Source organism: Anoplopoma fimbria, chromosome 1 (genome assembly GCF_027596085.1).
Source record: "Anoplopoma fimbria isolate UVic2021 breed Golden Eagle Sablefish chromosome 1, Afim_UVic_2022, whole genome shotgun sequence".
NCBI classification, from domain to species: domain Eukaryota; kingdom Metazoa; phylum Chordata; class Actinopteri; order Perciformes; family Anoplopomatidae; genus Anoplopoma; species Anoplopoma fimbria.
The window spans coordinates 377,317-398,162 of NC_072449.1; the positions used below are offsets into that span (position 1 = coordinate 377,317).

The window sequence follows — 20,846 nt, forward strand, 5'->3', positions numbered from 1 at the left end:
AAACACTGATGCACTTTAGATGAACAATTACTTAAAGATAATTAATTTAAACACAACTCAAGCTTGTTTCTGCAAAAATAATAGTTATTGTTTTATTTTAAAATGAATGTTCAAGTCGTTTATTAACATTTGTATTCATCATTTTTTAATCTTTAATTATTTTAGATTTTTTAGTTTTTAAAATGAACACAGTTGATTTATTTTATGCATGTCTTTTAATAAATATACATTTTTACATTTCTTATTTGATTCTGTAATCAACAAAATATTGTTTAAATTATTCTGTATTTTTAATTAAATTAATTTTAATAAATAGCTTTATTAGGGCCAAAAAGTTGGGTTTTAATATGACGTGTGTTTGGTCTTTAAACTTTTATGTGAGTTAGTTAGTTATTGAAGTTCGTTTAGTATTTGAAGATGATAATAAATGGATCTTTATTAGAAAAATCTGGGAAAAAAAATCAGAATTACGTTTTTCACAAGACAATCACAAGAGACGTTTCATTTTGTCACCTGATCTGATCAATTCATCGTCTGATCAGTTCATCGTCTGATCAATTCATCGTCTGATCAATTCATCGTCTGATCAATTCAGTGTCTGATCAATAAGTTGGGACTCACAACAACTCAGAGAAAACAGAAATCTTGTCATTAATCTTTTTGTACATTTGTAGAACAATATTCTTATATAATATTCATATAATATATACAGCGACAATTGTACCTGCTGATTCCAGGTCTTTCTGAAGCTCTCCACTAGTGGTCCTTGGCTCTTGGACAACTCTTCTGATAATTCCTTTCACTCCTCTGTCAGAAATCTTGCGAGGAGCACCTGGTCGTGGCCAGTTTATGGTGAAATGATGTTCTTTCCACTTCCGGATTATGGCCCCAACAGTGCTCACTGGAACATTCAGAAGTTTAGAAATCCTTCTGGAACCAATGCCATCAGTATGTTCTGCAACAATAAGGTTGTGAAGGTCTTGAGAGAGCTCTTTGCTTTTACCCATCATGAGATGTTTCTTGTGTGACACCTTTTTATAGGCCATCAGTTGGGACTGAACCAGCTGATATTCATTTGCACTGACAAGGGGCAGGACTGCTTTCTAATTACTGATAGATTTCAGCTGCTGTCTTGGCTTTCCATGCCTTTTTGCACCTCCCTTTCTTCATGTGTTCAATACTTTTTGCCCGTGTCATTCCGTTTTATTACACATAACTTAACTGAAGTTATTTGTTTGGTTTTCTTTGTATGTATGGATTACTTGGGTTGTTACCGACATCTGGTGAACATTTCATGTCAATAGCACCTTTAGAAATATATTTACTGAGAAAAATGGTGACGTGTTCAATACTTATTTTACCCGCTGTATATTATATGAATATATATATATATATGTATATATATATGTATATATATATATATATATATATATATATATATATATATATATATATATATATATATATATATATATATATATATATATATATACATGAATTAAAGATAGAAACTGAACCAGGTCTCTGCGGTCTACGAGAAGGTTTCTTCAGAAGCAAAGGGTTCTGGGTAGAACCTCGGCTCTTCTGGAGGAACTGTTCTGGAACCCTGGTTTCTAAGAGTCCTGTCCCCCTAGGACGAGGACTTTAAGGAGGTAAGGAGGACTTTCAGTTTGAGAATAAGATTATTATATTGAGATATTTAACGTCAACGTGATGATTATTATTCTGTCATTAGTCAGATTTGTTACAGTTGGACCCTTAAATTAATGTTGGTGGGAGGAGCCAGCATAGAACAGGGGGAGGAGCCAACATAGGGGGAGGAGTCAGCGGAGGGCGCTGCGTCTCATTCTGTCACTTTAAAGGGAATTGAACCATGAACCCAGGCAGAGTGGTGCCTTGCTGAGCTCCACAATAACAACAGACCTGCAGGCAGAAGCTCCTTTTTACTGAGGCTGCTTTAAACACACACACACAACAAGGCACACAAACACATATACACACAAGGCACACAAACACACACACACACACACACACACACACACACACACACACACACACACACACACAAGGCACACAAACACACACACACACACACACACACACACACACACACACACACAACAAGGCACACATACACACACACACACACACACACACACACACACACACACAAGGCACACATACACACACACAACATCAACACGGACACACAAACACATATACACACACACTCTGCTATCCTCTTGGCTCCATGAGTGTTTTTGGTTCATTTTCATAATCTCATTATAGTCATATACACATAGTAATGACACACAGTCATATAGTGACACATAGTCATATAGTGACACATAGTAGTGACATAGTAGTGACACATAGTAGTGACACAGTCATATAGTGACACATAGTAGTGACACAGTCATATAGTGACACATAGTAGTGACACAGTCATATAGTGAGTGACACAGTCATATAGTGAGTGACACAGTCATATAGTGACACATAGTAGTGACATATAGTGACACAGTCATATAGTGACACAGTCATACACAGTGACACATAGTAGTGACACAGTCATATAGTGACACATATTAGTGACACAGTCATATAGTGACACAGTCATATAGTGACACATAGTAGTGACACAGTCATATAGTGACACATAGTAGTGACACAGTCATATAGTGACACAGTCATATAGTGACACATAGTAGTGACACATATTAGTGACACATAGTCATATTGTGACACATAGTAGTGACACATATTAGTGACACAGTCATATAGTGACACATAGTAGTGACACAGTCATATAGTGACACATAGTCATATTGTGACACAGTCATATAGTGACACATAGTAGTGACACATATTAGTGACATAGTCATATTGTGACACATAGTCATATAGTGACACATAGTCATATATATGACACATAGTCATATAGTGACACATAGTAATGACACAGTCATATTGTGACACAGTAGTGACACAGTCACATAGTGACACATAGTCATATTGTGACACATAGTCATATAGTGACACATAGTAATGACACATAGTCATATAGTGACACATAGTAATGACACATAGTCATATAGTGACACATAGTCATATAGTGACACATAGTAGTGACACATAGTATATCATAGTGACACATAGTAGTGACACATATAGTGACACATATATAGTGACACAGTCATATAGTGACATAGTCATATAGTGACACAGTCATATAGTGACACATAGTCATATAGTGACACATAGTAGTGACACATATTAGTGACACAGTCATATAGTGACACATAGTAGTGACACATAGTCATAGTGACACATAGTCATATAGTGACACATAGTATATGTGACACATAGTGACATATAGTGACATATAGTAATGACACATAGTCATATAGTGACACATAGTCATATAGTGACACATAGTAGTGACACATAGTAGTGACACATATCACATATAGTGACACAGTATATAGTGACACAGTCATATAGTGACACATAGTCATATTAGTGACACATAGTCATATTGTGACACATATAGTGACATATATAGTAGTGACACATAGTAGTGACACAGTCATATAGTGACACATAGTCATATTGTGACACAGTCATATAGTGACACATAGTAGTGACACATATTAGTGACATAGTCATATAGTGACACATAGTCATATAGTGACACATAGTCATATAGTGACACATAGTCATATAGTGACACATAGTAATGACACAGTCATATTGTGACACAGTAGTGACACAGTCACATAGTGACACATAGTCATATAGTGACACATAGTAGTGACACATAGTAATGACACATAGTCATATAGTGACACATAGTCATATAGTGAATGTAGTGACATATAGTGACACATAGTATATAGTGACACATAGTAGTGACATATAGTGACACAGTCATATAGTGACACATCACAGTCATAGTGACACATAGTAGTGACACAGTCATATAGTGACACATAGTAGTGACACAGTCATATAGTGACACAGTCATATAGTCATAGTGACACATAGTCATATAGTGACACAGTATAGTGACACAGTGACACATATAGTAGTGACACATAGTGACACATATAGTGACAATATAGTATAGTGACACATAGTCATATATAGTGACACATAGTAGTGACACATATTAGTGACACAGTCATATAGTGACACATAGTAGTGACACAGTCATATTGTGACACAGTAGTGACACAGTCACATAGTGACACATAGTCATATAGTGACACATAGTAGTGACACATAGTCATATAGTGACACATAGTAGTGACACATATTAGTGACACAGTCATATTGTGACACAGTAGTGACACAGTCATATAGTGACACATAGTCATATTGTGACACATAGTCATATAGTGACACATAGTCATATTGTGACACATAGTCATATAGTGATCAGTGTGATCACACTGATCTGACATCAGCTGTTTTCACTGAGAACAGGCAGAAACCACGAGAACAGCTCGGTCAGCTGAAAGAGGAGAATATAATAAAATAATAATTTAATGGAGTTTGATGTAAAAACAGAGCATTTGTGAAACAGTGGAACACGACATGTTAAAACATTTGTGTTTTTTTATCACCAACAGAAAAGAGACGTGAATGTCAGAAACTCAAAAGTCTTTTCATGACATCTAATTGGAGGGAACCGGGACAGTTTAGGTGAGTTTGTTTTTCGTGTCCTGTGCCTCCAGGTTGTCGGGAGTGAGTCGCAGTGTGCAGAGGTGTTACTGGTTTGGAGGTCAGAGTGCACTTGTTTTCTCAGTGCAGCACCTCCCTGTCAGCTGATCCAGGGCGGGTGGGGTAGATGTGGAGCTGAGGGAGGTCGATGCCGTCGTTGTGCAGATCCTCCTGCTTCTGGAGACCATGAAGCTTTACCAGCAGCTCACAGATGAAGACCTGACGGGAGGAGACGCACAGAGGAGGAGGAGTTAGCGCCTCCTGCAGGCTGGACTAGTGATCCCAGGCCCAAACGGCTTCCTGCCTGGGTTCATAACGGTGACGGGGACTGGTTTACTATAACTGTGTCCAGCCTCTGGGGAACATGAACACACTCAGAAGAATCTGCCTGTTTTCAGGCAACAAGAGACATCACCTGCATCGAAAAGAGGCAAGACAGCAACGGACAAAAAAAAGAAGACAGCAAAAAAACAGACAAAAACAAAAAAACAAGACAGCAACAGACAAAAAAACAAGACAGCAACAGACAAAAAAACAAGACAGCAACAGACAAAAAAACAAGACAGCAACAGACAAAAAAACAAGACAGCAATGGAACAAAAAACAAGACAGCAACGGAACAAAAAACAAGACAGCAATGGAACAAAAAACAAGACAGCAATGGAACAAAAAACAAGACAGCAATGGAACAAAAAAAGACAAGACAAAAAAACAAGACAGCAATGGAACAAAAAACAAGACGGCAACGGACAAAAAAACAAGACAGCAATGGAACAAAAAACAAGACAGCAATGGAACAAAAAACAAGACAGCAACGGAACAAAAAACAAGAAAGCAACGGACAAAAAAACAAGACAGCAATGGAACAAAAAACAAGACAGCAATGGAACAAAAAACAAGACAGCAATGGAACAAAAAACAAGACAGCAACGGACAAAAAAACAAGACAGCAACGGAACAAAAAACAAGACAGCAACGGAACAAAAAACAAGACAGCAATGGAACAAAAAACAAGACAGCAACGGACAAAAAAACAAGACAGCAATGGAACAAAAACAAGACAGCAATGGAACAAAAAACAAGACAGCAATGGAACAAAAAACAAGACAGCAACGGACAAAAAAACAAGACAGCAATGGAACAAAAAACAAGACAGCAACGGAACAAAAAACAAGACAGCAACGGACAAAAAAACAAGACAGCAACAGACAAAAAAAACAAGACAGCAACGGACAAAAAAACAAGACAGCAATGGAACAAAAAACAAGACAGCAATGGAACAAAAAACAAGACAGCAACGGAACAAAAAACAAGACAGCAACGGAAGAAAAAACAAGACAGCAACAGACAAAAAACAAGACAGCAATGGAACAAAAAACAAGACAGCAACGGAACAAAAAACAAGACAGCAACGGAAGAAAAAACAAGACAGCAACAGACAAAAAACAAGACAGCAATGGAACAAAAAAAATGGCTACTAAACAAAAAAACAAGATGGCTACTGAACAAAAACCCTGACGGCGTCTCCCTCTTGGTAGTCCACATACTGAACCTCCACCGCTCAGCCTATTTAATAATATTCATTCATATATTACTGATTTTCCTCTTTGTGTTTTGTTTCACTTTTTATTCTGTTCATAATTGGCTGATTAGACATTTATGAAGTCAACTCTAAAACTGACTTCAGATCTGTTTTACTGTCAAGAGGAGAAGACAGTCTGCTTCACATCGTATTCACTCAGTTAATTCTCTGTCTACATTTGTGATTTCTATAAAGTTCATTCAAAGCTGCTTCTCTCTGGTTCTCACCTCTGTACTGTTGTTACAGGTGTGAAAGAGTTCCTGAAAGACAGAGAGAAAGACACATGAGACACCACAAGGACAGACAGACAGACACATGAGACACCATGAGGACAGACAGACAGACACATGAGACACCACAAGGACAGACAGACAGACACATGAGACACCATGAGGACAGAGAGAGACACATGAGACACCATGAGGACAGACAGACAGACACATGAGACACCATGAGGACAGACTGACGGACACATGAGACACCATGAGGACAGACTGACGGACACATGAGACACCATGAGGACAGACAGACCCATGGGACACCATGAGGACAGAGAGACACATGAGACACCATGAGGACACCATGAGGACAGACAGACCCATGGGACACCATGAGGACAGAGAGACACATGAGACACCATGAGGACAGACAGACCCATGGGACACCATGAGGACAGACAGACGGACACATGAGACACCATGAGGACAGAGAGACACATGAGACACCATGAGGACAGACAGACCCATGGGACACCATGAGGACAGACAGACGGACACATGAGACACCATGAGGACAGACAGATGGACACATGAGACACCATGAGGACAGAGAGAAAGACACATGAGACACCATGAGGACAGACAGATGGACACATGAGACACCATGAGGACAGAGAGAAAGACACATGAGACACCATGAGGACAGACAGACGGACACATGAGACACCATGAGGACAGAGAGAAAGACACATGAGACACCATGAGGACAGAGAGAGACACATGAGACACCATGAGGACAGACAGACAGACACATGAGACACCATGAGGACAGACTGACGGACACATGAGACACCATGAGGACAGACTGACGGACACATGAGACACCATGAGGACAGACTGACGGACACATGAGACACCATGAGGACAGACAGACCCATGGGACACCATGAGGACAGAGAGACACATGAGACACCATGAGGACAGACAGACCCATGGGACACCATGAGGACAGACAGACGGACACATGAGACACCATGAGGACAGAGAGACACATGAGACACCATGAGGACAGACAGACCCATGGGACACCATGAGGACAGACAGACGGACACATGAGACACCATGAGGACAGACAGATGGACACATGAGACACCATGAGGACAGAGAGAAAGACACATGAGACACCATGAGGACAGACAGACGGACACATGAGACACCATGAGGACAGAGAGAAAGACACATGAGACACCATGAGGACAGACAGACAGACACATGAGACACCATGAGGACAGACAGACGGACACATGAGACACCATGAGGACAGAGAGACACATGAGACACCATGAGGACAGACAGAGGACACATGAGACACCATGAGGACAGAGAGACACATGACACCATGAGACACCATGAGGACAGACAGACGGACACATGAGACACCATGAGGACAGACAGACCCATGGGACACCATGAGGACAGACACCATGAGGACAGACAGACAGATGGGACACCATGAGGACAGACAGACGGACACATGAGACACCATGAGGACAGAGAGACACATGAGACACCATGAGGACAGAGAGAAAGACACATGAGACACCATGAGGACAGACAGACGGACACATGAGACACCATGAGGACAGACAGACCCATGGGACACCATGAGGACAGACACATGAGACACCATGAGGACAGACACATGAGACACCATGAGGACAGACAGACAGACACATGGGACACCATGAGGACAGACAGACCCATGGGACACCATGAAGACAGACACATGAGACACCATGAGGACAGACAGACAGACACATGGGACACCATGAGGACAGACAGACCCATGGGACACCATGAGGACAGACACATGAGACACCATGAGGACAGACAGACAGACACATGGGACACCATGAGGACAGACAGACCCATGGGACACCATGAGGACAGACACATGGGACACCATGAGGACAGACAGACGGACACATGAGACACCATGAGGACAGAGAGACAGACGCAGAGATAGACAAATATATTTACCTGCAGTCTCTGGCTTCTCTCCTCATCCGTCTTTAAGTCCAGCAGTTGGTCGATGTTCACCTCCTCTGGCATGTCCTCCTCCTGAAGAGACGTTTACATCATTTCTATAATGTTACCGTTATGATGGAATATCTTTTGGTGTGTTAAACAAACAACTAGAGAAACCCTTTAGAGGTATCTCGTACTAATGAAACTGTAGGAAACAGCGTATCACAAGTATGTACAACATAAAAGTAACATGATGTAAAATATATTAGTATGGATGTGAGGTTGTGCTGCCCCCCCCCTCACACACACACATATAAGTCCTCATCAATCAATAGGTCTGACAGCTGCTTCCTCACCTCTACCCTCTCCATCTATTTATATATTTTTATATATTTGTTTAATGGTGTTATAAAAACTGTCATCTCTTTTCTGCTGCAGTTGGAATAATCATTAAAATGTATTTAATCTTAAATCAGAAAAAACAGAAGCAATAAATTCTTTGTATTTCTACTTGAATGTTTTTCTGATCTGATGATTCTTCTTCTGCTTCTCTGGGTTAAACTCACTTCACCCTCTCTGTTGTCATGGTGATCTGACCTCTGACCTCTTTACTGACGTGATGATGAGTCTGTCTGACAGTCTCTCTTTTAATTAACGTGTGCGTGCGTGCGTGTGTGTGCGTGTGTGTGTGTGTGTGTGTGTGTGTGTGTGTGTGTGTGTGTGTGTGTGTGTGTGTGTGTGTGTGTGTGTGTGTGTGTGTGTGTGTGTGTGTGTGTGTGTGTGTGTGTGTGCTATCTCCAGATGGGGTCTCTACAGGAAATGAACCAAAGGGGCAGATCTGATTATCTATTCAATACTTTTGTAGCACATTACTTAGTTGAAGGAATTTTGGTGCAGAATTGGGGAACCATTTTTTAAACTGGATGGTTCTTCAGTAAGTGCTGCTGAGGAAACAGACTGTCTTAGTTTTGAAAGACTCTGGATATTTTTTCCTGAGGGGAGAACTATTCAGTTGTATTTTGTCAGAGATGGGGGTGAAGTTGCAGCTGATGATTTGGAGTCACCGTACCACAAAGATACAGAAAAGGTGAGAATTCCCTCTGTTGCAGCATCCCCTTTCTGAAAGGCCCAAACTTTTTTGTTGATTATGGGGATCGAGTTATCCCATTTCACAGAGGATCTAAGGCAGTCAACTCTTTCCTCCTCCTGGACATTAGTTTTTTATTTATTGCTAGAAAGCATCAGTCAAACCCAAGCCCCTTTTTCAAAACTCTTCATACAGTCTGTTTACCAGCAGATGTCTTAACCACACAGCTCCAAAACCTAAACCATCAAAACACTTCAAACATGGAAAAAATGTCACTCAGAAGGAAACATTGACACTCAGAAGGAAACATTGAATGTGTTGTATCTCTGTTATGCTGTTCATTCTGTACACATGACATCTATTAACTTCTGTTCATCCTGGGAAAAGGATCCCTCCTCTGTCGCTCTCCCAGAGGTTTCTTCCTTTTTTCTCCCTGTTGAAGGGGTTTTTTAGGGGGGTTTTTCCTGTGCCGATGTGAGGGTGTAAGGACAGAGGATGTGAGGGTCTAAGGACAGAGGATGTGAGGGTGTAAGGACAGAGGATGTGAGGGTGTAAGGACAGAGGATGTGAGGGTGTAAGGACAGAGGATGTGAGGGTGTAAGGACAGAGGATGTGAGGGTGTAAGGACAGAGGATGTGAGGGTGTAAGGACAGAGGATGTGAGGGTCTAAGGACAGAGGATGTGAGGGTGTAAGGACAGAGGATGTGAGGGTCTAAGGACAGAGGATGTGAGGGTGTAAGGACAGAGGATGTGAGGGTCTAAGGACAGAGGATGTGAGGGTGTAAGGACAGAGGATGTGAGGGTCTAAGGACAGAGGATGTGAGGGTGTAAGGACAGAGGATGTGAGGGTCTAAGGACAGAGGATGTGAGGGTGTAAGGACAGAGGATGTGAGGGTCTAAGGACAGAGGATGTGAGGGTCTAAGGACAGAGGATGTGAGGGTGTAAGGACAGAGGATGTGAGGGTGTAAGGACAGAGGATGTGAGGGTCTAAGGACAGAGGACGTGAGGGTCTAAGGACAGAGGATGTGAGGGTGTAAGGACAGAGGATGTGAGGGTCTAAGGACAGAGGAGGTGAGGGTGTAAGGACAGAGGATGTGAGGGTGTAAGGACAGAATGTGAGGGTCAAAATAAGGACAGAGGATGTGAGGGTTAAGGACAGAGGATGTGAGGGTGTAAGGACAGAGGATGTGATGTAAGGACAGAGGATGTGAGGGTCTAAGGACAGAGGATGTGAGGGTCTAAGGACAGAGGATGTGAGGGTGTAAGGACAGAGGATGTGAGGGTCTAAGGACAGAGGATGTGAGGGTGTAAGGACAGAGGATGTGAGGGTCTAAGGACAGAGGAGGTGAGGGTCTAAGGACAGAGGATGTCGCATGTGTACAGACTGTAAAGCCCTCTGAGGCAAATTTGTCATTTATGATTTTCGGCAATACAAAATAAACTGAATTGAATTGAATTGACCCTCAGAAAGAAACATTGACACTCAGAAGGAAACATTGACACTCAGAAGGAAACAATGTAACTCAGATGGAAACATTGACACTGTAACAGTAACAAAACAGTAAAATCAAAATAAAACAGGAACAACAGGGAGCATCACAAAAACCATTGACCTTAATTTTTAATGACTTCACATTAATCAATATTTCATTATAGAAGAGGAATAACCTTTTAACTGTATTGACTGTACTTAAATATGTTTAACAATCAAATCAAAATGCAGCAATTTCCTTCAATATCCCTATTTCTTATATCCTTGCATATAGCCATTTACGTGTGCAAAATAAAGATTCTAAACTGAAAACTAATTCCTGAAGTTCCTAATCTCTCAAAGAGAGACGATCGTAAAGTGTAGAGATAAAAGCTCAGTGCCATAAGTTTAGGGATAAAAGCTGAGTGTCATTAGTTCAGAGAAAAAGAGCTGAGTGTCATCAGTGTAGAGATAAAGAGCTGAGTGTCATAAGTTTCAAGAAAAGAGCTGAGTATCATACGTTTAGAGATAAATAGCTGAGTGTCATCAGTTCAGAGATAAAGAGCTGAGTGTCATCAGTGTGGAGATAAAGAGCTGAGTAAGTTTAGCTATAACAGCTGAGTATCATCAGTGCGGAGATAAAGAGCTGAGTGTCATCAGTGCAGTGATGAAGAGCTGAGTGTCATACGTTTAGAGATATAGAGCTGAGTGTCATACGTTTAGAGATATAGAGCTGAGTGTCATACGTTTAGAGATATAGAGCTGAGTGTCATACGTTTAGAGATATAGAGCTGAGTGTCATACGTTTAGAGATATAGAGCTGAGTGTCATAAGTTCAGAGATAAAAAGCTGAGTGTCATCAGTTTAGAGATAAAGAGCTGAGTGTCATCAGTTCAGAAATAAAGAGCTGAGTGTCATACGTTTAGAGATATAGAGCTGAGTGTCATACGTTTAGAGATAAAGAGCTGAGTGTCATCAGTTCAGAGATAAAGAGCTGAGTGTCATCAGTTCAGAGATAAAGAGCTGAGTGTCATCAATTCAGAGATATTCAGGGGCGGCTGTGGCACATGAGGTAGAGCGCTTGTCCCGTAACCACAAGGTTGGTGGTTCAAACCCCTCTACCGGCAACATGCCGAGGTGTCCTTGAGCAAGACACCTAACCCCAAGTTGCTCCCCGGGCGCTTCATTGCAGCCCACTGCTCCTCCGGGATGGTTAAATGCAGAGAAATAATTTCCCCATTGTGGGACTAATAAAGGATTGATTATTATTATTATTATTATTATTAGAGCTGAGTGTCATCAGTTCAGAGATAAAGAGCTGAGTGTCATCTGTGTAGAGATAAAGAGCTGAGTGTCATACATTTAGAGATATATAGTTGAGTGTCATAAGTTTAGCGATAACAGCTGAGTGTCATACGTTTAGAGATACAGAGCTGAGTGTCATCAGTTCAGAGATAAAGAGTTGAGTGTCACAAGTTTCAAAGATAAAGAGCTGAGTGTCATACGTTTAGAGATATAGAGTTGAGTGTCATCAGTTTAGAGAGAAAGAGTTGAGTGTCATATTTTTTAGAGCTAAAGAGCTGAGAGATAGATTTGTCTGCAGTAGTATTGTAGATGTGTTTGCAGTAGTATTGTAGATGTGTTTACAGTAGTATTGTAGATGTGTTTACAGTAGTATTGTAGTACTGTTTGTAGTAGTATTGTAGTACTGTTTGCAGTACTGTTTGCAGTAGTATTGTAGTACTGTTTGCAGTACTGTTTGCAGTAGTATTGTAGTACTGTTTGCAGTACTGTTTGCAGTATTGTATGTGTTTGCAGTACTGTTTGCAGTAGTATTGTAGTACTGTTTGCAGTAGTACTTGTAGATGTGTTTGCAGTAGTATTGTAGATGTGTTTGCAGTAGTATTGTAGATGTGTTTGCAGTAGTATTGTAGATGTGTTTGCAGTAGCATTGTAGTACTGTTTGCAGTAGTACTGTTTGCAGTAGTATTGTAGATGTGTTTGCAGTAGCATTGTAGTACTGTTTGCAGTAGTACTGTTTGCAGTAGTATTGTAGATGTGTTTGCAGTAGCATTGTAGTACTGTTTGCAGTAGTACTGCACTCACCCGGCCCCTGTACAGCTGGTCCAGTCCACAGTCGATCCACTTCTCCACATCCAGCCTCCTCTGCAGCTCTTTGCGGTTGTACTTCACGGTGACCCGGGTCTGCCGCCCGCCAGCCCGGCTCGGTGACTGGTTACTACACATCCTGTTCAACCGCCGCCCCACCCGGTTAGCCGCCATCAGGACCAATCAGACCTGAACCCAGACAGACCACCCAAACAAATCCCCAGAACCGGATCAAATATTCAGATGGTAAAATATTCACCGGTTTTAATAAAAGAGAGACAAAAATGAAATAAGTGGAAAGAAATCTGTAAGAATTGAAGTAAGAAATACCACTATTACTACTACTACTACTATTATTAATACTACTATTACTACTACTATTACTATTACTACTACTACTATTATTAATACTACTATTACTACTACTATTACTATTACTACTACTACTACTATTATTAATACTACTATTACTATTACTATTACTACTACTACTACTATTATTAATACTACTATTACTACTACTATTACTACTACTACTACTATTATTAATACTACTATTACTACTACTATTACTATTACTACTACTACTACTACTACTACTACTATTAATACTACTATTACTATTACTACTACTATTACTACTATTAATAACAATAACAACAATAATAATACTAAAGTCCTAAATTGTCTCGTTTCTTATCTCTGTTTTTATAAAATGATAATAAATTAATGAACCCTGGTGAAGCTGTGGAAATAGAAAACAATAGAAAACAATAGAGAACAATAGGAAACAATAGGAAACAATAGAAACAATAGAGAACAATAGGAAACAATAGAAACAATAGAAACAATAGAGAACAATAGGAAACAATAGAAACAATAGAAACAATAGAAACAATAGAGTCCTGTATTGGGCCGGTGGAGCATCGAAGCTGCGTGCAGACTAGAAGAAGCAGGGCGGCTCCAGGATGCTGGTGCTGCGTTCAGGGGCTGTGGGGATTTATGACATTCAGACAGAGACGCAACAGAACAACATTTATTTTATGTGTGCTTGTTTGGTACTTTTTCTTTACGTTTTTGTTACATTACATTACATTACAGTCATTTAGCAGACGCTTTCATCCAAAGCGACTTACAGGAAGTGTATTCAACATAGGTATTCAAGAGAACTACTAGTCACCAGAAGTCATCAGTGCATCTCCTTTCTTAAACAAGCATCTTAAAGCATAAACCAGAGCAAAAGTATAGTGCAGAGGCAATAATTGCAACAGACTAATACGAAAACAATAATTGCAACAGACTAATACGAATACAATAAGTGCAGCGAACTGATACGAATACAATACGTGCTTCTTTATCAGGTAGTACTTCTTTATCAGGTAGTACTTCTTTATCAGGTAGTACTTCTTTATCAGTAGTACTTCTTTATCAGTAGTACTTCTTTATCAGGGTAGTACTTCTTTATCAGGTAGTACTTCTTTATCAGGTAGTACTTCTTTATCGGTAGTACTTCTTTATCAGGGTAGTACTTCTTTATCAGTAGTACTTCTTTATCAGATAGTACTTCTTTATCAGTAGTACTTCTTTATCAGTAGTACTTCTTTATCAGGTAGTACTTCTTTATCAGTAGTACTTCTTTATCAGGTAGTACTTCTTTATCAGGTAGTACTTCTTTATCAGTAGTACTTCTTTATCAGGTAGTACTTCTTTATCAGGTAGTACTTCTTTATCAGTAGTACTTCTTTATCAGGTAGTACTTCTTTATCAGGTAGTACTTCTTTATCAGGTAGTACTTCTTTATCAGTAGTACTTCTTTATCAGTAGTACTTCTTTATCAGTAGTACTTCTTTATCAGGTAGTACTTCTTTATCAGGTAGTACTTCTTTATCAGGTAGTACTTCTTTATCAGGTAGTACTTCTTTATCAGGTAGTACTTCTTTATCAGGTAGTACTTCTTTATCAGTAGTACTTCTTTATCAGTAGTACTTCTTTATCAGGTAGTACTTCTTGAAGAGGTGAGGTTAAAGATGGGCAGTGACTCTGCTGTCCTGAGGTCAGTGGGGAGTTCATTCCTCCACTGAGGGGTCAGGACAGGAAGAAGCTGTGACCGGGTGGATCGGCTGCAGGGACCTCTGAGCGACGGGGCAACCAGTCACCCCGAGGCAGCAGAGAGGAGTTGTTACTTGCACTAATTCTCTTCCTCTCCTCCTCCTCCTCTTCCTCGCTTCCTTCTCTTCCTCGCTTCCTCCTCTTCCTCGCTTCCTTCTCCTCCTCGCTTCCTCCTCTTCCTTCCTCGCTTCCTCCTCTTCCTCGCTTCCTCCTCCTCTTCCTTCCTCGCTTCCTTCTCTTCCTCGCTTCCTCGCTTCCTCCTCTTCCTTCCTCTCCTTCTCTTCCTCGCTCCCTTCTCTTCCTCGCTTCCTTCTCTTCCTCGCTCCCTTCTCTTCCTTCCTCTCCTCCTCTTCCTCGCTTCCTTCTCTTCCTCGCTTCCTCCTCTTCCTTCCTTCTTCTCCTCCTCTTCCTCGCTTCCTTCTCTTCCTCGCTCTCTCCTCTTCCTTCCTCTCCTCCTCTTCCTCGCTCCCTTCTCTTCCTCGCTTCCTTCTCTTCCTCGCTTCCTCCTCTTCCTTCCTCTCCTTCTCTTCCTCACTCCCTTCTCTTCCTCGCTTCCTTCTCTTCCTCGCTTCCTCCTCTTCCTCGCTCCCTTCTCTTCCTTCCTCTCCTCCTCTTCCTCGCTTCCTTCTCTTCCTCGCTCTCTCCTCTTCCTTCCTCTCCTCCTCTTCCTCACTCCCTTCTCTTTCTCGCTTCCTTCTCTTCCTCGCTTCCTCCTCTTCCTTCCTTCCTCTCCTCCTCTTCCTCGCTTCCTTCTCTTCCTCGCTTCCTCCTCTTCCTCGCTTCCTCCTCTTCCTTCCTCTCCTCCTCTTCCTCGCTTCCTTCTCTTCCTCGCTCTCTCCTCTTCCTTCCTCTCCTCCTCTTCCTCGCTTCCTTTTATTCCTCGCTTCCTCCTCTTCCTCGCTTCCTGAATTAATAATTCTTGACATGTTTGTTATATTTCTTGTAAATGTTATAAAACCTATTGTTGTGTTTAGTTCTTAATCCTTGAACTAAATCCTTGTCAATGTGACGATGATGGAATAACTATTATTGTTGCTGTTCTTTTATGATATTATCATTATTCTCATTGTATTGCTTGTTCTCTCAGAAACCACTGTAAGATTGTTTTATAATTAAATGTGCAATAAAGGAAAATTTAATTTTTCAATGCTGTAAAACAGCAGCTTTTATTTGATACAGACATTTACGGGGAGAACGAGAATGCAGCATGAGAGGATGCTGCTGGGTCCTACTGCTCCTTGGGTCACGGGTTAAACAGAGAATGAAAGAGGGGCAGCGACACCTGATGGTGAAAAGGTTCAATTCAGTTTATTTTGTAGAGCCCAAAATACCACAAATCACAAATTTGCCTCAGAGGGCTTTACAATCTGTACACATGAGACATCCTCTGTCCTTACACCCTCACATCCTCTGTCCTTACACCCTCACATCCTCTGTCCTTACACCCTCACATCCTCTGTCCTTACACCCTCACATCCTCTGTCCTTACACCCTCACATCCTCTGTCCTTACACCCTCACATCCTCTGTCCTTAGACCCTCACATCCTCTGTCCTTAGACCCTCACTTCCTCTGTCCTTAGACCCTCACATCCTCTGTCCTTAGACCCTCACATCCTCTGTCCTTAGATCCTTCTCCCAGGATGGACAGAAGTCAATAGATGTCATGTGTACAGAATGAACAACATAACAGAGATACAGAAGGATTTCTAAACTGGCCTGTATGTACGCTCACCACGCAAGACTCCATTGCTGAAGAAAAAGCATGTTGAAGCTCGTTTAAAGTTTACTGGACAACATTTTAATAATAATTAAGCCTTTATTAATCCCACAATGGGGAAATTCGGTTCTCTGCATTTGACCCATCCCGGAGGAGCAGTGGGCTGCAATGAAGCGCCCGGGGAGCAATTTTGGGGTTAGGTGTCTCGCTCAAGGACACCTCGGCATGTTGCCTGTAGAGGGGTTTGAACCACTGACCTTGTGGTTGCGGGTCAAGCGCTCTACCTCATGTGCCACAGCCGCCAAGCCTGTGAAATTTAGACAAGCCTGTGAAATACTGGGAGAATATAGTCTGGTCAGATGAGACCAAAATGGAACTCTTTGGCTGCCATAATACACACCATGTTTGGAGGTCAAATGGCACTGCACATCACCCCAAAAACACCATACCAACAGTGAAGTTTGGAGGTGGGAACATCATGGTGTGGGGCTGTTTTTCAGCATACGGCACTGGCAAACTTCATATAATTGCAGGAAGGATGAATGGAAAAATGTAGCGAGACATTCTTGATAAAAATCTGCTGCCATCTAGCAGGATGATGAAGATGAAACGAGGGTGGACATTTCAGCAAGACAATGATCCCAAACACACAGCCAAGGAAACTCTCCATTGGTTTCAGAGAAAGAAAATAAAGCTGCTAGAATGGCCCAGCCAATCACCTGACTTGAATCCAATAGAAAATCTATGGAAAGAACAGATCAGAGTTCATAGAAGAGGCCCACGGAACCTTCAAGATCTGAAGACTGTTTGTGTGGAAGAATGGGCCAAAATCACACCTGAGCAATGCATTTACATTACATTACAGTCATGTAGCAGACGCTTTTATCCAAAGCGACATACAATAATTGTATTCAACATAGGTATTCAAGAGAACTACTAGTCACCAGAAGTCATAAGTGCATCTCCTTTCTTAAACAAGCATTTAAAAGCATAAACAAGAGCAAAAGTATAGTGCAGAAACAAACTAATACGAATACAATAAGTGCAGCAAACTAATACGAATGCAATAAATGCTAAGCGGAAGGCTCAGGGTAGTACTTCTTGAAGAGGTGAGTTTTCAGCCTGCGCCGAAAGATGGGCAGTGACTCTGCTGTTGTGACGTCAGTGGGGAGTTCATTCCTCCACTGTGGGGCCAGGACAGAAAAAAGCTGTGACCGGGTCGATCGGCTGCAGGGACCTCTGAGCGACGGGGCAACCAATCGCCCCGAGGCAGCAGAGCGGAGTGGTCGGGCGGGGGTGTAGGGCTTGACCATGGCCTGGAGATAGGAAGGAGCTGTTCCTTTCACTGCCCTGTAGGCTAGCACCAGAGTCTGTAACTGGATGCGAGCTCTTACAGGGAGCCAGTGTAGAGAACGGAGAAGGTGAGTTGTGTGGGAGAACTTGGGGCGATTGAACACCAGACGTGCTGCAGCTTTCTGGACAAGCTCCAGAGGTCTGATGGCCGACGCCGGGGCTCCAGCAAGTAGTGAGTTGCAGTAGTCCAGGCGGGAGATGACCAGAGCCTGGATGAGCACCTGCGCCGTCTCGTCAGTGAGGAAGGGGAGAATCCTCCTGATGTTGTAGAGGAGGAATCTGCAGGAGCATGTGACCGATGCAATGTTTGCTGAGAGCGACAGTTGGTCGTCCAGGGTCACACCCAGATTCCTCACAGTCCGAGTTGGCGTCACCACGGTATCATCAATGGTGATGGACAGGTCTCGCTGCGGGCAACCCTTCCCCGGGAGGAACAGTAGCTCGGTTTTGTCCAGGTTGAGCTTCAGGTGGTGTGTCGCCATCCACCTCGAGATGTCAGCCAAGCACGCAGCAATGCGTGCCTCCACTTGGGTGTCACCGGGGGGGAAATGACAAGACCAGCTGGGTGTCATCGGCATAACAATGGTAAGAGCAGTCATGCGAGCGAATAACAGAACCCAGAGATGTTGTGTAGAGCGAGAAGAGAAGGGGGCCCAGAACTGAACCTTGTGGAACCCCTGTAGTCAGCATGCGTGGTTCCGACACGGCCCCCCTCCATGTCACCTGGTAGGATCGACCTGTCAGGTAGGATGCAAACAGGGAGAGTGCAGAGCCTGAGACGCCCATCCCCTCGAGGGTGGAGAGGAGGATCTGGTGGTTCACCGTGTCAAACGCCGCTGACAGGTCCAGGAGAATCAGGACAGAGGAGAGAGAGAGAGTTCGCTCTCGCGGCGTGAAGCGGCTCTGTCACCGCAAGGAGGGCTGTCTCTGACGAGTGACCCACCTTGAACCCGGACTGGTGGGGGTCCAAGAGGTTGTTCTGGTGGAGGTAGGAAGACAGTTGTTTAAAGACAGCATGTTCAAGTGTTTTGGATAGAAAGGGTAGAAGAGAAACCGGTCTGAAGTTCTTGACATCAGAGGGGTCAAGTGATGGTTTCTTCAGAAGGGGGGTGACTGGCAGTCTTGAAAGCCGAGGGAAAGCATCCCGAAACAAGAGATGTGTTGATGAGGTGGGTGAGGAAAGGAAGGAGTTCAGTTGCAATAGACTGAAGAAGAGGGGAGGGGATCGGGTCAAGGGAGCACGTGGTGAGGTGGTTAGATGTAACAAGGTCGAGGACCTCGTTAGGGGAGAGGGGAGCAAGATAGGGTAAGATGGGGTGTGGAGAGGGAAGGGGGAGCTGAGGGGGAAGAGCTGGAGAGGGTAGAGAGGGAGAGGGTGGACAGGGAGAGGGGGGCTGAGAGAAGGAGGATCTGATATCGTTTACCTTCTTGTCAAAGAAGTTGTCGAAATCATTAGGGAGAAGGGAAGAAGTAGGAGGAGGGGGTGGGGGTTGGAGGAGTGAAGAGAATGTTTCAAAGAGTTTTTTAGGATTGGAAGCAGAGGTTAGGATTTTAGAGCGGAAGAAAGCCGCTTTAGCAGTAGATAGAGAGGAGGAAAAAGGAGAGATTGGAAGTTAAGAAGGTCCTCCGGGAGTTTGCCTGTTCTCCATTTACGCTCCGCCGCTCTTAGGCTCCGTCTATCAGTACGCACTGAGTCCCACGGCCATGGGGCAGGAGGAGTTGGGCGTGCAGGCCTGGAGGTGAAGGGACAGAGGTTGTCCAAAGAGGAAAGGGTGGAGAGGAGAAGATCAGTAGCAGTATCGGGGGATAGGAGAGAGAAGGATTCAGGGTCAGGGAGGGCAGAGGTAACGGAAGAGGAAAGATCAGCGGGGGAGAGGGAGCGGAGGTGACTACGGGTAGAAACCATGTGGGTAGGTGGGGGAAGTAAGGGGGGAGAGGAGAGGGAGAGGGAGTAGGACATGAAGTAGTGGTCTGAGAGCTGGAGGGGAGTGACAGAGAGGTTAGCAGTAGAACAGTGTCTAGTGAAGATAAGATCCAGCTGGTTGCCGGCCTTGTGGGTAGGAGGAGAAGAGGAGCGATAGAGGTCAAAGGAGGAGAGGAAGGAAAGCAGAGGTTCTAACTTATCAGTCTGGATGTTGAAGTCGCCGAGCATGATGAGCGCGGAGCCATCGTCATGGAAGTGCGAGACTAGTGTGTCAAGCTCCTCCAGGAACTCACCAAGAGGGCCTGGTGGGCGGTACACAACAGCAATGGTGAGCTTGACTGGATAAGTGACAGTAACAGCATGAAATTTGAAAGAGGAAGGGGAGAACTGTGGAACAGAGACAAGAGAGTATTTCCATTTTGGGGAAATTAGCAGGCCAGTGCCACCACCTGGCCTCGCAGCTCTGGGAGTGTGAGAGAAGGAGTACACATCTGAGAGAGCTGCGGGTGTGGTGGTGTTTT

The 20,846-nt window shown here is 42.9% G+C and overlaps 1 protein-coding gene across 2 annotated transcripts; it reads right to left on the minus strand.

Moving 5' to 3' along the window:
- Nucleotides 1–4,557: 4,557 nt before the first annotated feature.
- LOC129089211 (protein phosphatase 1 regulatory subunit 14A-like) lies at nucleotides 4,558–13,656 on the minus strand. 2 transcript variants are annotated; one of them, XM_054596605.1, is made up of 4 exons: nucleotides 13,219–13,656; nucleotides 8,566–8,646; nucleotides 6,535–6,567; nucleotides 4,558–4,944 (listed from the first exon to the last, which is right to left on the minus strand). In XM_054596605.1, exons 1-4 carry the CDS (start codon nucleotides 13,393–13,395, stop codon nucleotides 4,807–4,809), a joined length of 429 nt encoding a protein of 142 aa, XP_054452580.1. In that variant the 5' UTR covers nucleotides 13,396–13,656; the 3' UTR covers nucleotides 4,558–4,806. The 2 variants fall into 2 exon arrangements, with proteins under 2 accessions (XP_054452580.1, XP_054452587.1); XM_054596612.1 differs by lacking the exon at nucleotides 6,535–6,567.
- Between the last annotated feature and the right edge of the window lie 7,190 nt (nucleotides 13,657–20,846).

Bases quoted from the DNA above. Each gene is read 5' to 3' on its own strand.
- LOC129089211 (XM_054596605.1), bottom strand. From the start codon at position 13,395: ATGGCGGCTAACCGGGTGGGGCGGCGGTTGAACAGGATGTGTAGTAAC. The intron at 8,647-13,218 runs GTGAGTGCAGTA...ACGTCTCTTCAG, and splicing joins ACCAGCTGTACAGGGGCCGG to GAGGAGGACATGCCAGAGGA. The intron at 4,945-6,534 runs GTGAGAACCAGA...TCCTCCCGTCAG, and splicing joins CCTGTAACAACAGTACAGAG to GTCTTCATCTGTGAGCTGCT.